Here is a 16,346-nt window from a genome sequence, read left to right as displayed (position 1 = left end):
TAACAATAAGCTTGTCTTCTGGATGGTTAACAACCTAAGTTTGCAGACCAAAAAGATTATGAGGCCATCTTAAAATATGTCTTAGCTACTTTTCTCATTGCCAAGAGAAAAATACCTAATAAGATAAAAGGAGAAATGTTTTATTGAGCTCACAGTTTATAGCCAAACCCATAATTTGTTGGCTCCAAGACAGGACGGCGTGCCTGAGGGGCAACCTTTCTTGCCTTACACTGTATGCAGGCTCCCTGCCCTAGGTGGGTGTAGCACTCACTGACCCAATCCCAACACCAGGCAGATAATCAAGCACAAAGTCTAGATTCAGCTGCCTCTGAAATGCCCAGATCCCATGACCACATGAGGTGTTGAGGGGACATCTAGATACAACCATAATAAGCTACATAATGAATTCAAGGTCACACTGCACTACCTGGTGTGACAAGTTATGTCAAAACAAATAAACTAGAATTTTATATTTAAGTTGTTCATAACTAAGAATCAGGTAAGTTTTATTTTATCAACTGAAAAGTCAATGATGGTATTAAAATAAATTTTATCCCAGTCCTTTTTAATATATTATTTGGAGACAAAAACTAATCACCTGAGCTGGTCTCAACTTGGAATACTCCTAATTTATCTTTCCTATGTACATAGCTGGGATTACAGGTGGATGCCACCATATCCAGATGAATTTTCATTTTTCATTTTTGTGTTTGTTGTATTTAAACATCGTCTATTGTTACAATCACAATTCTCAGGCTTACTGCTTTTTAAACTACACTACAACAAATAAATTGATTATGAGTATTGGAAATAAGGTATTTCTCAGGGAGATAGCTCAGTAGAATAAGCACTTGCCTGGCAGGTGCAAGGGCCTGAGTTCAATCCCTGTTTCTGCCAAAAGAAAAAAAAAAACAACTTTTAAAAAAAAAAGGAAATAAAGTCTTTTATAAGCCTTTATGGTTTTTTTGTTGTTGTTTTTTTTTTTTTTGCGGAACCGAGGATTGAACTCAGACCACTGCACTTGCCAGGGAAGCACTTATTCTACTGAGCCATCTCCCCAGTCCTTTTATATTATTTTTAAATAGCATTTTTATTTTATTTTCCAAAAACTAATGTTTGAGTATTTCTGCTGTTAAATTCATGTATTAATTCTACCACCTGTTTTGTAGATTCCCCAGGATTTTTGAACCGTGGCACCCTGCACCTGACTTCATTGGCATGATCAGGCGCTTAAACAACTGAGCTAATGGGCAGGCCCCTTCCCCAGGATTTTCAATATCCACAGTAACATAATTCACAAATGAAGTTTACTGTCACATTTCAAATCTTTATGATTTGTATTTCTTTTTCTGGACTTTATTCAGAGTAAGATTTCCAATAGAACATTAAATAGAAGTGAAAAGAGTAAACATTTCTGCTGCAGTATTTTAGGAAAAAGCATTCAATGGTTCACTATTAGACACGATTTGAGCTGTGAATGTTTCACATAGTCTATCCCTTCTCATCCTAGTTTGATGGGCTTTTATTATGAATGAGCTCTGAATTTTGTCAAACACATTTCCTACACCAATTGATGTTGATTTTTGTTATCCTTTATTCTTTTAATGTGATATTCATTGATTTCAAAATGCTAAAACAACTTTGCAAAATGCTAAAACAGTTTTGTAATACGGGGGTAAACTCTACTTGAGCGTAACATATTTTCTTTCTTATATATTACAAGACTGCATAATGCTCTTTCTTAAATTCTAATTTTTTGTTTAGTATTTTGTTGTCTCTTTCATGAGAGACATGGTCTATAATTTGCTTCGACTGTAATGTCTTTGACACACAAGTGTTAGAAGTAATGCCTACTTCAAAATAAGTTAGCTGAATGGCTCTTTTCAAAAAGTTTGTTTTAGAGGCATTTTTTAAAAAGTAAATACAAGTAGTCACTACCTGAATTTATATTATTATTACTGTATTGTTAGTTTTTTGTCTTGTTTTGTTTTGTCTGGTACCAGGAACTGAACTCAGGACCTGGTGTTTGCCAGGCAGGCACTTAAGCCACTGAACTGTCTCCCCAGTCCATATTATTGTTACTCTAGTAGTTGAAAATATTAAAACTCTATAGAGAAAACAGTACACAGACTAACAGATTTATCGATTTAAATAATAATTCAAAGCAGCGCCTGGTGGCACATGCCTATAATCCCAGCACTTGGGAAGCTGAGACAGGAGGATTGCCATGTGTTCGAGGCCAGCCTGAGCTACAAAGTGAGTTCCCAGATCAGCCTGAACTACATAGCGAAACTTTATCTCAAAAAGGAAATAAAGAAATAAATAAGTAAATCATAATTCACTATAATAGAAAAGACATCTCAAGATAGTAGGGGATAATACAGTCTTTACAAGTTCACGGATAAATTATTTCAAGCTAATATAATCAGAACAAGCTTCATAAAATTATAAAGAGAGTAAAAGTTGAGTGTATTTTAAAAACTAAGTGAAGGAAAAGGAAACATACTGCACTGAGGATTGACAAAAGTGTGAAAACTACAGAGCAAAGTATAAACTCAGAGGAAGTGAACAAGTGTAGTTCTAACTTATGATTATGAGCCTAGCTGCTACAGGCAAGCGACCTGGCTCCTGATTTTGACTCCACTACTTACTGGCTTTGAGGTTTTGTACAAGTTACTTAACTTATTCATGTTTTAATTTCTGTTAAAAACAGAATCAAATTTTCTGATCAAGGAGATTATGGAGCCACAGAGGAAAGTGATCAGATGGAGAGGGAGAGAGGAGATGGAGATGGAGATGGAGTATGCCTAAGGAGAGTCACATGGAGAAAAAGCATTCTCTCAGGCTTTCACAGAGAGCACATTGGCCAAGCAATGGCTGTGACTCATCCTCATGGCTGACACTGACGAAGGATCTACAAACTGCGGTACAGGGTTTCAGGTAAATCCTGAGGGGATTTGACTGACCTTGTCAGATACAAAAGTTACATTTCTTGTTATATAGGTCTTGCTTTATCTTTGTCTTAATCATCCAGCAGAAAAGTATGAAAACGAAGTATAAAGTAAAGCCATATTAATGTGCCGAGCTGTAAAAGCCTCAAGTCAACAACTTCAGACGTTGCCAGTTCCATGGATAACCCACTACTATGGACTACTGGACTATATTGGATCATTTTGCTGAATTCACACACCTATAATATTTAAATGGCAATGGAATACCCATCTCTGACAAAACTAAACCAAAAAAAAAGGGATACAAATGAAGGACAATTTGGTATCTGTATATACAAAATGGGATAGATATACAGCTACTTTCTCTTAATTCAATGAGAAGAAAGATTTGTACTAAGAGTTTGGACAGAATATAATGTCTACGTCTTGTACTATGATGAATAACTAGTACGAAGACAACATGCAAAGATTAATTATTGAAACTATCCTACTAACCTGTTTTGAAACTGTCTCATTGCTATTTGTTTCTCAATAAAAATTTTTAACACAAACACACACACACACACACACACACACACACACACACAAAATGGAACCAAAACCACTGAATGAACTTTCATTGTCACTGTGAATTAAATGAGTGAATATAAGTTAAAGCCTTTAGAATAATGCTGGCACATAGAAAATGCTCCAAAAATAATTTAAAAGGAGAGTTCACACATTCACATGAACAAATGTCTCCCAATCACATCACGTAAGTAAATGAAGCAAGTAGATTATCTAGAAAAAACACAGACATAGTCTTCACTACAAAAAAGCAGAGTGTTGTCTTCCATTTTCTGGAAACACATAGTCTCACTCAAAGTAGCTTCCACTTCCTACTTTTAATATAGACATGAGTTCAAGAAATATTAATTTTCATTTAATTCTGTTATAAGATAAAAATAACTGTGAAAATATGGTGGTAAATAACAACAAACACTCAGCTGTTTATCAGGAAGATAAAGGAAAGGGCAGGAACTGCATGGAACAGGAGAAGCAGCCCCTCTACAGCATGTCACTGACTTTCAGTCTTGACCACTGCTACAAGCCATACAATGACCCGATGTTGCCACATGTTCTCAATTTTCAAGAGAAGCTGACAAGAATTTTATGTAAAGACTCATGACTTTTTAAAGTAGGCAACTGAAAAACATTAAACTGCTGTCATGTGGATGACCACTGCACAAGTCAAACAGAGTATATGTTGAATTCACTCATGTGATACCAGCTTAACCTCTAACTTAGCAGACTCTGACTGGAAGAGTAATTTGCCAGGCAAGGGCTTATTCTACTGAGCTATCTCCCCAGCCCCCAGGAAGAGTAATTTGGATTTGATCAAATAAAAATTAAATTAAGTATTTAATATTAGAGGGCAATATTAGTCTTTGGAAATCTATGTTCCTCTATAGTTTTTTGTAATGCACATTTTTTTCAGGTGAGACATCAAAAAGGTTTTATCAAGGTTTACTTGCCGCAGTTTAAATACTTTATAAATGTATAAATATCCTTTTTCAAATCTACTCACCCTTTCAACAAACATCTGATAACTATCTCAGTGTTTGTTTGGTGCCCTTTTCTTTCTCCTCTTATCTCTGCCTCCTTCCTCCCTCCTTCCCATCTCTCTTTTCTGAACACATTATCACACCTCACTTGCTCCTGCTCTCACACCCTCTCACAGTCACATTACAGGCAATGGGCCTCTGTGGAAACCGTCTGAAATAATAGGACTATTTTCCTCAATATTATAAAGAATCTTTATTCTAGTACAACAATTCATTAATATTATCACCCATGCATGTCTGTAATACCAGCACTCAGGAGGGTGAATAGGACAAGCATATGTTCAAAACCAGATGAGCTACAAAGAGACTATCTCAAAAATAAATGAAAATAAATAGTAATTCATATCTATACTCCAACCTTCCAGAAATGGCTGTTTACACCAAACTGCCAATATGCTTTTCACAAGAGAATAATAATATGATGTTTCTTTAAAAAATGAAAACAAAGGAAAAAGTGATGTTAGGAGAACCTATACCACTACCAGTAGTAGATAAAAATATTTTTTCAAGGGGCAGAGCAGCCCAGCCCAGCACGGCACAGCAGTGAGGCAGAGCGGCCTGGCGCAGAAGGACGCTGTTTCCTGAGGAGCTCTGCAGAGCCAGCAATTGGGCAAAATCAGTCTTCCAAGGAGAAACTCACTGTATGCAAGTTCCCGGTATAACTGTAGAGCTTGCTCCTATGGTTAGAGGTATCACATTAATAGATACCAGAGTTCATCAGTTTCTAGGCTATGCTTGATGCTATTGTTATTGCTAACTGTACTTTAGCCGGGATACCATACATGTTGTAATCAGTTTCTCTACCTCGTATGACAACACTGTGATGGTCTAGGGTAATAACCACAGTCCAGTACCAAAGGATGGGTGCTAAGTCAAATAGGTAGAAACTTCTTACCTTTAATAAATTGGCAAGATAGTTTCTTGGGGTAAACACAAAGACCAAGAACCACCTACACTTGGAAGACTTCTTTGAGAAACAGACATTTCCTAGGGAAGCCTCAACAATAGTGATAAAACCATCTATTGAAAGAGATATATAAACACCAACACAGAAATAAAAATAAAATTTAAAACGCAAAATGACAAGATACAGAAGTAAAATGTAATCTTAGACCTCCAGGACACCCATTATAAGTCCAAAACATGATGCAATAGAAGCAATCAGAAGCCACACACTGGAACTTCCTGCTATGGTGGCAGTGAAAGTGAAAATACAAATGGATATGGAGATAGAAAAAATAATATTTCAGGTAAAAAAAGAAACAACAATCAAAATGGAAGCCATGCTCCACAAATCTAAAGTAGACACAGATAAAGGAAGAGAAGCTTAGGAAAATGATGGAAATCATGAATGCCTGACACAGGAAAAAAATGGAAGCCATGAAACATCCAAATCGATATCCAGGAGATTAATAATTCTTTTGAAAGTATAGCAACAGATTTAACAAGGGCAAAGATCTAGAATATCAGATCTAAAAGATAGGAGTGCATTTAGTGACCACAAAAAAAGGTATCTTTAAAATAGCAAGGGACCATGAAAAAAAAATCAATCCAACAGCTGCAAGACAAAGCACAGGAAAGCAACATAAGAATGTAGCAGAGTTGATGAGAAAGCCTGAGATAGTACAAATGCCATTTAAAAAAAAACTCTCTTCCCAGAAATTATGGCCGAAAACTTCTCAAAAGTGGATAAAGAACTTGACATACAAATAAGTGAAGCATACAGAACTCCAAAAAGCCATGACCAAAATAAATCTATAACAAGGCATAAAATAATATTCCAGCTCAACACAATAGCAGAATATTAAAAGTGATTAGAGAAAAGAAACAAATCGCCTATAAATGAAAGCCCATCAGAATCACAGCAGATTTCTCAATACAAGCCCTCAAGTCAAGAAGAGCTTGGAGTGAAGTATTTCAAGCGCTAAAAGAAAAAAATCTCCAACCCAGGTTGATGTACCCTCAAAACTATCTTTCATAAAAATAAGATATTTCCATGACAAAGAACAACTGAAGAAATTCATGACCACCAAACCAGCTCTCCAAAATGCTCTGAAGGATATTTTAGAAACAGATAAGGAAGGCCACAATTCCAAGAACACAAATAGAAAGAATCTAGCAGGTAGGACAAGCAATTAAACAGAGGGGAAAGACAGGGTACTAAAATATTTTCATAGTATATAAAAAGTAATTCCTTATTTTATATTTGCTATAATACAAATATTCTTGGGCCTGCGGAGATGGCTCAGTAGAATATAATACAAATATTCTTAAAAAGTTTAAATCAATACATGAGGCCAATAGATCACATCACTATGATCACTTATTTTATGTACACATATTTTACTAGCCATGAATTTAACAAATCAAACAAAGGCAGGCCTAAGGATACAAAATCAGACCATCATTTTTATGGCTCAGGTTAAGACCACAAATATATTCATATGTTCATTTTCTTGAATTTTTATTAAAAACGTGTCACCTAAAATCTCAAAGCACAAAAGAATTTATAAATACAGAATGTAGCACTATTGGAAGTGACAATATATAAATTTTAGCAGTATAATGCTCTCTCCTCAGAAGACATGTCTTACAAAAGCACAAAAACCATTTTTTTAGATACATTAAATAAAAATATACTCCAACCGAGGGACATTCTACAATGTAATCGGTCTCTTCAAAAGAATCAGTATCATGAAGGACAAAGTGATTCAAATGAAAGATTATACAGAATTCACAACTAAGATAATGCAGGATCACTTAGATTGAATTCTCAATCAGAGAAAGTTTACTACAGAGTATTGCGCTGCACAACTAGCAAAATCTAAATATGGATTATAAAAGAGTATTATATCAATGCTGAGTGTCTTATACTATGGTCTTATAGAACAGGCATTGGCCAACCTTTTCTGTAAAGAAGCAGATAATAAAAGATACTAACGTGCATATAAAGTCAAATATTCTTTGTTTTTGTTTTGTTTTATAATCCTTTAAAAATATAAAATCCATTCTCAGCTTAAGCGCTATGCAACAGGGTAAGAATTAAATTTGCCTTAATAGTCATAGTTTGTCAAACACTAATACACACAACGTTCATGGTCTAAGGAAATACTCAATGAAGCAGGACAGGTGAAGGATAGTGGTATGTGCTTCTAACTCTCAAGTGACTTGGCTAACCCAGTAACTGTAAGTGAGTGAAAAATGTAAGATGTGGCAAAATGTTCACAAATGATAAATGTAGGTGAAAGAAAGGGATTTCATTCTATTAGCCTTGCAACTTTGCTTCAAATTTGAAAATAAAAAATGCAAAAAGGAAAAGAAATGGTCATGGATAGCCCTAGGAGGGGAGAATCTACGAGTTTCAGTACACAGGCAAACAATGATTCCAGTAGCTCAGAAAGAGTAGAATAAAGGTCTCACAAAGCGAAAATCATCTAGTCATCAAAGTCACTCCAGTACATACCCATGTGTCCAAAGATACCTAGATTCTCCTGTCATCACTAGCAAACTCCGACGGGGCAACATAACTTGCACTGTGACACCATCTGGGTGCTTAAAATCCATAACAACCTGAAGCAAAGACAAAAGCATAAAGAGAAATACAAAATTTCAGGTACTCCAATACGCCAAGGATAGGAGTGATTTATTCATTTGTCCATCTTTATAGGCTAACATATTATAACATGACATTGCTTATACAATAACATGGCATAATGGTTCTCAAACTTTAGTGTAATAAGTGTTAATTAAATGACATAAAAAAATCTTGATTCATAGAGATTCAGACCTGGCAGATCTGAGGTGAGGTTCAGGAATCTGCATTTCTAACCATCACCTGGGAAGTAGGAGACTAGGACGAGACCATGGAAACCTTACAGTCATGGTCACATTTGAACTTCAGAGCTAAAATTCATACCCTGGCTCTTTCACTTACAGCCCTGTGACTCAGGAATCTCTATGCCCTGGTTTTCTCTATTATTAAAGAACTGCTACCTGAATTAAATAAATAATGGATAGATAATAAACAAGCAATGGGTAGAAACTTCACCTATAATAAATATAAAAAAGTAACTATGGTTATTTTTATTCATACAATATTGATGAATTATGATTTTTATAAAACTCATTTTAAGATTGGATGTGGTGGCACATGTCTGTAATCCCAGCATTTGGGAGGCTGAAAACAGGAGAATCACTATGAGTCTGATCTATGTGGTGAGGCCCTGTAGACACTGTACTAAATACAAAGAAAAACTTCATTTTACACCTTGAAAAGCAGGCAACATGCTAGAACTAGATGCCAATTAATAAGAGATAAGCAAAGAAAATAGAAGCAGTTTTAGCAACTTTTCCTGAGTTATATACATATATTCTGTACAGCAACCTGTAAAACAACATCCAGGAATTTTTTTGGTCCTAGTGGCCCATGAAACAACAAAAAAGCTTTGGACTGAAAGCAGCTGGCAAATGTGATTTAAAGGGCATGCGAAAGGACTAAAACATGCTTCTCAAGTGAAGAGATCAACTCATTTGAAAAGTAAGTATGATGACAAAAATATACCGTCCTTAAAGGTACAATCAACACAGTACCTGGCACAAAATAAACATTCAACAAATGTTATTACATGTTATTAATGTAATCATTACTAACACTAATCAAGCTAGATAATACATATGAAAACTCTATGATGTTTGTAAAGAATTATACAGATCTAAGCTGGCTTTTTGTCTTATTTGTTTTTCCAATTGAAGTAGAAAAAGTAAAGTAAGGAAACAAAACTTTAATTTTCTAACCAAGCACAGACGCAAAAATCTTTAATCCTAGCCATTTGAGAAGCTGAGGCAGAATTACACGTTCAGGACCAGTCTAGGGAACTTAAGTGAATCCGTCTCAAAATAAACTTTAAAAGGGGTTGAGGATATGGCTCAGTAGGACAGCACCTGCCCACATATACCTGGGCTAGGAATACAGCCAGACACGAGCACGCCTGCTCAAGTCCTGTACTGCAACGCCCGCTGCACACTGAGTGGAGGTAAGGGGGCTGCAGACCTTCAGAAATCACCACAAAGCCTTCCAGGTAAAACCACTGTACTTGTCACTGGGCTGAAAAATCGCACAGGGTTTCAGCCTGGAGTTAGATCCCTTATTCCATAATAAACAAAAGGTAAACAGTGTTCAGGAGAACACACATATACCAGAAGTAAAAGGAAACTTATAGTTAAATCAGTTTTGTGTAGCATTTGCCCTGTTCTGATAAAAGTGATCATATATATATATAAATACACATATAATGCATATATATCAGTACAAAGTAAAAACTATTTAAGTCTGGTGATACCGCATGTGAATGAAATGTTCTTATACATTCACTTATAATATTGAACAATAAGAAGAAACACATGATAAATTCATGCCAATAAATAAACTTTAGATATCTTTATTAAGAATTACATTAAATAGCAAATAAAAACCTTGACAAATTGACAGAGTTCACAGAAGAAAAGAAGCTGGTTTTCTGCAGTACTGGGTATCTCGAGACTAGGTCGCTGAGTGGCCCATGCCCCCACTAAGTGGACACTTGTAATCCTCCTGCCTGAGCACCCAAAGCTGGGATTACAGGTGTGTACCACCAGGCAGAGAAAGCTTTGTTTTAGTACCTTTCATGGTAACCTTTCCAGGAACCATGTGCTTACTTTGAGAGGAACCCCACAAATTACAACTTTGAAGTTTTGTAAATTTTTATCATCAACCTATTGTTTTGCGCTAATAGAATGCAAAATCATAATTTATCTTTCTGTATGCTTACAAAGCCTTCATCCTGATTAGATAATTATTCACTCTTACTTTTTGTTATTCTTTACATTTCAATCTTTATAACTGAAAACTTCTTCTGGCATAAAATTTGACAGTATTTTTTAATTTAAAGTAATTTTTATATGATTAAATGTAAATTTCCCATGAAAATTAAATTTTATTACAAAACTCAGTCAGCAAAATATTTGTAGTATCTTCATATTATAATATCTGTACTTTACTTACATAATGTTTGTTACAAGGCCAAAAAAATGAGGCTTCATAAAAAAATCTATGATGGATCCCAAATCAATAACATCCCCTGCAGCTGCGGAGTCACCTGCCGTGCGACAGCTTTGCTCTCGGGAGCTTTTGCCAATTACCCTTCTTTGGCTTTACTGATCTCCTCTACTTTCTGAGAGGGAGAATCAACAAAGATCAATCCCCGCAAGCTCTGAGGCATGACTGAGGACGATGGCCAGTGCAAAGCACACAAGCACAAATCTCAGACACTCTGATCCTGTGCCATGTTTACGCATCCACATGCAACAGAATGGAAACCCTAGACAGTGCTCTATCGGCCAAGGAAAGATAAGACTCATGTCAGGGAAGAACAGGAAGGAATAAACAGATCTCTGCGTTGGCTCAACAGGAAGATGAAGAACAGATTCCTTCTGGGAATGTGTCTGAAGAGAAGACAAACTTAATCCTGACCCTTAATTGTTACAGGTAGGCGGAGTCATCAGTCTTTTGAGAGAAACCGTGAAGATTGGAGGCACAAGTAGCAATCTGATGAGATGAATGATACTTAACTCACAGAATGATGAAAGCCAAGAGGCCAGGCGTTACCCCAGTTAGAGCACTAACATCACCACTGCAAGTCCACCTGTTTCCCCACACCACACCAAATACAAATCTTCTACAACTGTGCTAACATTTATCTGACACAAATGAAATAAGAATTTACTTTCTAGTCTATCTAGTAAATGGGATGCTACACACCTCATTACACACAGAAGTGTTTACCATACCTGTGCAAGTGACAAAGAAAAGAAGGAAAAAGGGGAGAGAAATTCAAAATTACAAGGATAAAATATCAAAGCCATAAACAACTATGGGGCAGGGATACCGCCCAGCAGCACAAGTGCTTGCCTGGTAAGCACAAGGTCCTGACTAAGTTCAATTTCGAGTGCCAAAAAAAGAAAAAGAAAAAAAACACAGCTAGACCAAAAATGTGTTTATATATTTTACCAGATTTACAAAGAGTCCCACCATATCATAATCTGTCCATTGTGAGAATAAGAGGAAGGTGCAAAAATTTTAGTGAAAGAAATAGTTCCCTGTCTTTCAACAAAAATAACATTCTCAGAAGCAGATGTTGCCAAGCAGAGGAATAAATGCAAGAGAAGCCTGCTGTTACATCGTATTTCTGTATAGCAGAGAAATTAGTAATTTTGCCTGCAGATACCTTGAGAACAATAGCTGATGTGGCCTTTAAGTCTTCTACCAATGCCATACATTTAAAACAAGCTAAAAGCAAAGCCCATGACAAACAAACTTCACCTTCCTGCTTCTTACAAGAAAGTTATATTTAAAAATAATAATCACAAAAAATAAAAAAATAATAATAATCACAAGGATAAGTAAATAAATAAATCACAGACACAGGAGCCTTAAATCCATTTAGCTGAAAGTTGGAATCTCCAGATCGTCAAATCTTGTGAAATCAAAAAGAAAGGACATAGTATCACCATCCCACAATAAAATCATTATATAGGACCCTCATGTAAAAATGAGAACATGCAAACAAGTTCAGCTCCCTTGTCCTCAATCAGCATCAATTTAATAATATACAGGACTCCGTATCCTGTAATCACACACTTTGATGAAAGTGGGATGGCACTCTATGACATGGGAAAGTAGGCCTTACATAACAAGTGTAGCATTTATGGTAGTGCACATCTGTAATCCCAGTTACTTAGGAGGCAAAGGCAAGAAAATCCTAAGTTCAAGTCTAACCTGGACAACTTAATAAGGACTAGGGATATACCTCAGCACTCCCCGGGTTACATCTCCAGAATGAGCGAAAACAAAGCAACCAGCACTGTCTAAAGACACTTACTTCTCATTGCTATTGAAAGAGAATGTAAGAAACAGAACCCAGTTCATGCTCTTGGAATAAAAACTGTCCTAGTTGACCAGGTATCATGCACATATTTAGGGCTCACACATCTGAGAACTTGCCTGGATTATTGCATATGTGAAACAAGCAACATTAGATTAAACAAACTTTTTTATTTTTTAAGGAGAGTAAAAAATAGTATTAAAACAAAAAATTACAAGTGATACAGAATTTCACTTAACAAAGTAATATGAATTTCTTTTTCTTTTTTTTTTTTTTTTTTTTTTTTTGTGGAACCGGAGATTGAACTCAGGCCCTTGCACTTGTCAGGGATGCACTTATTCTACTGAGCCATCTCCCCAGCCCAGTGATATGAATTTCACAGTATTTGTTGTAATACACAGTGTTGTCTTCCAACCAGTTATTCATATTCAGATATATGCACATAAAATTGGAAAAAGAAGTGTGTAAGAAATTAAGGGAAAAAGTACAAACAATTTTTAAAAAAGGGGACAAAAAAATTAAGTATTATCTGTTCCTTTCCATAGACCAACATAAATGTTTTTCTTTTGAGTAAGTTCATTCCCTTTTATCAGTATCTATTGTACCATTCAAAATCCATTTTCTCTCTCAGGTTGTCACACTAAGGAGACAATACAACGTTTGCTCATGCAGGTATGATTTATTTCACTTAAGAGTATGTTCTCAGGGCTGGCCAAATAGCTCAGCAGATTAAAACTCCTGCAAGCAGGCACAGGGGTCAGGAGTTCCATCTCCAGGCCTGCCATGCCAGTCCCGCCCCCGGAGCACAAAACAGCAATTCAGACTGGGTGTGGTGGCATGTATCTGTAATCCCAGCACTTGGGAGGCTGTAAACAGGCAGATCACTATGAATCTGATCTAGTAGTGAGACCCTGAATACCTTGTAGACCCTTCCCTAAAACTACAAAAAAAAAAAAAAAAAGAGTATGTTTTCTAGTTTCATCCATTTATCAACAAAAGACTAAAATTAATCCTGTTTTATAGCTGAACAATATTCCATTGTGTAAAAATACTACATCTTTTTTATTCAGTCTTCAGATGATGGGTATCTGGGTTGTTTCCAGGATTTAAGCATGACAAATTACACTGTTATTAAACATGAGTGCACATACAATGCTGTGGTATGACATTTTCAGTTGTGGAAAAATACACAAGAGGGAAATAGCTGGCTTGAATGGGATCTCCAATCCTAGCTTTTGACGAAATCTCCACACTGATTTCCACAGTGGTTATACGTCTGCACTCCCACCAACAGTGGAGAAGGGATCCTTTTTCTCCATGGCTCCTCCAGCATGTTATTGGCTGACTTCCTGATGTTATACATTCTTTCTCGAGTGAGATGGAATCTTAGCATTGTTTTAATTTGTATTTCTCAAATAACCAATGATGTTGAATATTCTTCCATATTTACTTAACATTTGTATTTCTTCTTCTAAGAGTATATTCATCTCAGAGGCCCATATTTGGACTGAGTCTTTTAACTTGGGGGTCTGATTCTTTAAAATTCTTTATATATTCTAGATAGAAGGCTTGTCAGAGGGACAGTAGGCTATAATTTTTTTCCCAGTTGAGATCCCAGTTGTTAATTCTTTGAAGTATTTCCCATGCAGCTTGATTTTTGTTCAAGAAAACTCTATACCACTATATCTTTAAGACTTTTACCTACTTTTCCTCTAGATTTAGTGTTTCAGTTTTAATATTTAAATCTTTGATCCATTTTGACTAGTTTTGTGCATGGTAATAGGCATGGGTCTAGTTTTAGCCTTTGGCATGTGGAAAGCCAGTTTTTCCAGCAGCACTTATTAAAGAAGCTTTCTTCCAGTGAGCCTGCTTGGCCCCTTTATCAAAAATAAAATGGCTGAGTGTGTTTGCAGTTGTGTGTGCATCTTCTAATCTGTTCCACTGATCCTTAGGTCTATCTCTATGCCAGTACCATGCTAATTTTATCACAGTAGCTTTAAAGTATAATTTAAGGTCAGGGATTGTGATACCTCCTGCCTTTCCTTTGTTTCCCAGGATTGCTTTTGATATTCTGGGTCTCTTCTAGTTCCAAATGATTTTTTTTTTCTTTTTTTTTCCAGAACCGGGGCTTAAACTCAGGCCCTTGAGCTTGCCAGGGAAGCGCTTATTCCACTGAGCCATCTCCCCAGCCCCCCAAATGAATTTGAGGAAAGCTTTCTCTAGCTTTGTGAGGTATATTAATTGGGATTGTATGCAATCTGTATAACAATTTTGGGAGTATGACCATTTTCACAATATTGGTTCTTCCTATCCAGGAGCATGGAATCTTTCCATTTTCTCAAGTCCTCTTCAATCTCTTCTCAGAGTACCATAATTTTCCTGGTATAAATCTTTTATTTCCTTTGTGAGACTGATTTGTAACTATTTCATTTCTTTGGATGTTATTGTGAAAGGCATGGTTTCCCTAATTTCTCTCTCAGTTCACTCATTGTTTGTGTACCAAAAATGGTACTGATTTTTTGGTGCTGACTTTGTACACTGCTATGTTGCTGAATTTGGTGATTAAATCTACAAGACTCTTGATGGAGCTTTGGGGGTCCTCTATGTAGAGTATCATGTCACCTGCAAATAATGATAATTTCACTTCTTCTTTTCCAATCCTTATTGCTTTTATTACTCTTGCTTGTCTACTTGCTCTGGCTAACATTTTCAGAACTATACTGAATAGGAATGGAGACAGTAGACATCCTTGTTTTGTTCCTGATTTTAAAGTGAAGGCCTACAGTCTTTGCCCATTTAGTATGATACTGGTTGTTGGTTTCTCATAGATGACTTTTATCAGACTGATATATAGATCATGTATTCCAATTCTCTGTATGGTTTTTATCATGAATGAGTGTTAAGATTGTCAAAAGATTTTTTTTCTGCATCTACTGAGATGATTACGTGATTTTTGTTCTTGGTTTTAGTCATGTGCTGTATGACATTTATGAATTTGTGCATGTTGAACCACCCCTGCATGCCTGGAATGAATCCCACTTTTAATCTTCTTGATGATTTGCTGCATTGCTTGCATCTTATTACGGATTTTTTCACCCATATTTGTTACAGAGATTGACCTATAGTTCTCTGTTTTAGCGGGATCTTTCTCTAGTTTTGGAATTAGAGTAATATTTCCCTCCAGAAATGAGTTTGGGAGAACTGCTTCCCTTTCAATTTCACTGAAGAGTTTGAGAAAAGTTAGCATTAAATCTTCTCTAGATATCTTGTGGAATTCTATTGTGAATCCATCAGGGCCTGGGATTTTCTTTGTTGGTAGGTTGTTTTTTAATTACATTTTCAAGAGCCCAGGCCCGGCATGTGAGTGAGACCGCCCAGGGCTGCCAGATCCTGAATAGACCCAGAGTGCAGGCCTGGTGTGTAAATGAGACTGCCAGGGGCCACTAGATCCTTATTTGACCCAGAATGCAGGCTCAGCAAGGAACCCTTCAGCAGAACTCCCTGCAAGGAGGCTAGAGGCAAGACCCATCCTGTTGATTCAGGAGCAGAACATTTTGCCAGAGTGACACAAAGGGTTCAACTCCAACAGCTACAGCAGAAAAAAGTGGAGCATGGCAGCCAGATCCCAGCCAGATCCAAGCAACACCCACCTGAAGGAATCTGAACTTCATAGATCCGGACCTGGTGCTATGGTAATAACTCTATCTAAGCTCTACACCAAAGGTCAGAAGAGAGTGGTATACAAAATGACAAAGAGAAGGAACAAAATGCAGTCTCAGGCCCCAAGTCCACCCAGTACAAATGCAGAAGACACTAGCACTGAGGAAACTGGAAATCACACACCTGAAATCTCTGAAATAATAGCATTGGCA

The 16,346-nt window shown here is 36.4% G+C and overlaps 1 protein-coding gene across 7 annotated transcripts in view; it reads right to left on the bottom strand.

The window, feature by feature from the left end:
- The window catches only part of Alkbh8 (alkB homolog 8, tRNA methyltransferase), a 79,150-nt gene that overhangs the window by 29,543 nt on the left and 33,261 nt on the right, over positions 1-16,346 (bottom strand). For all 7 annotated transcript variants that reach the window (XM_023709575.1, XM_023709570.1, XM_023709572.1 and 4 more), the window contains one exon: positions 8,019-8,125. In XM_023709575.1, the coding sequence (XP_023565343.1) occupies positions 8,019-8,125 (107 nt within the window). The remainder of the gene's footprint in view (positions 1-8,018; positions 8,126-16,346) is intronic.

The sequence above is a fragment of the Octodon degus genome, unplaced genomic scaffold (genome assembly GCF_000260255.1).
Source record: "Octodon degus isolate 3935 unplaced genomic scaffold, OctDeg1.0 scaffold00012, whole genome shotgun sequence".
NCBI classification, from domain to species: Eukaryota; Metazoa; Chordata; class Mammalia; order Rodentia; family Octodontidae; genus Octodon; species Octodon degus.
Note: the sequence above shows the minus strand (reverse complement) of the source record. Positions and strands in the feature narration are given on the sequence as shown.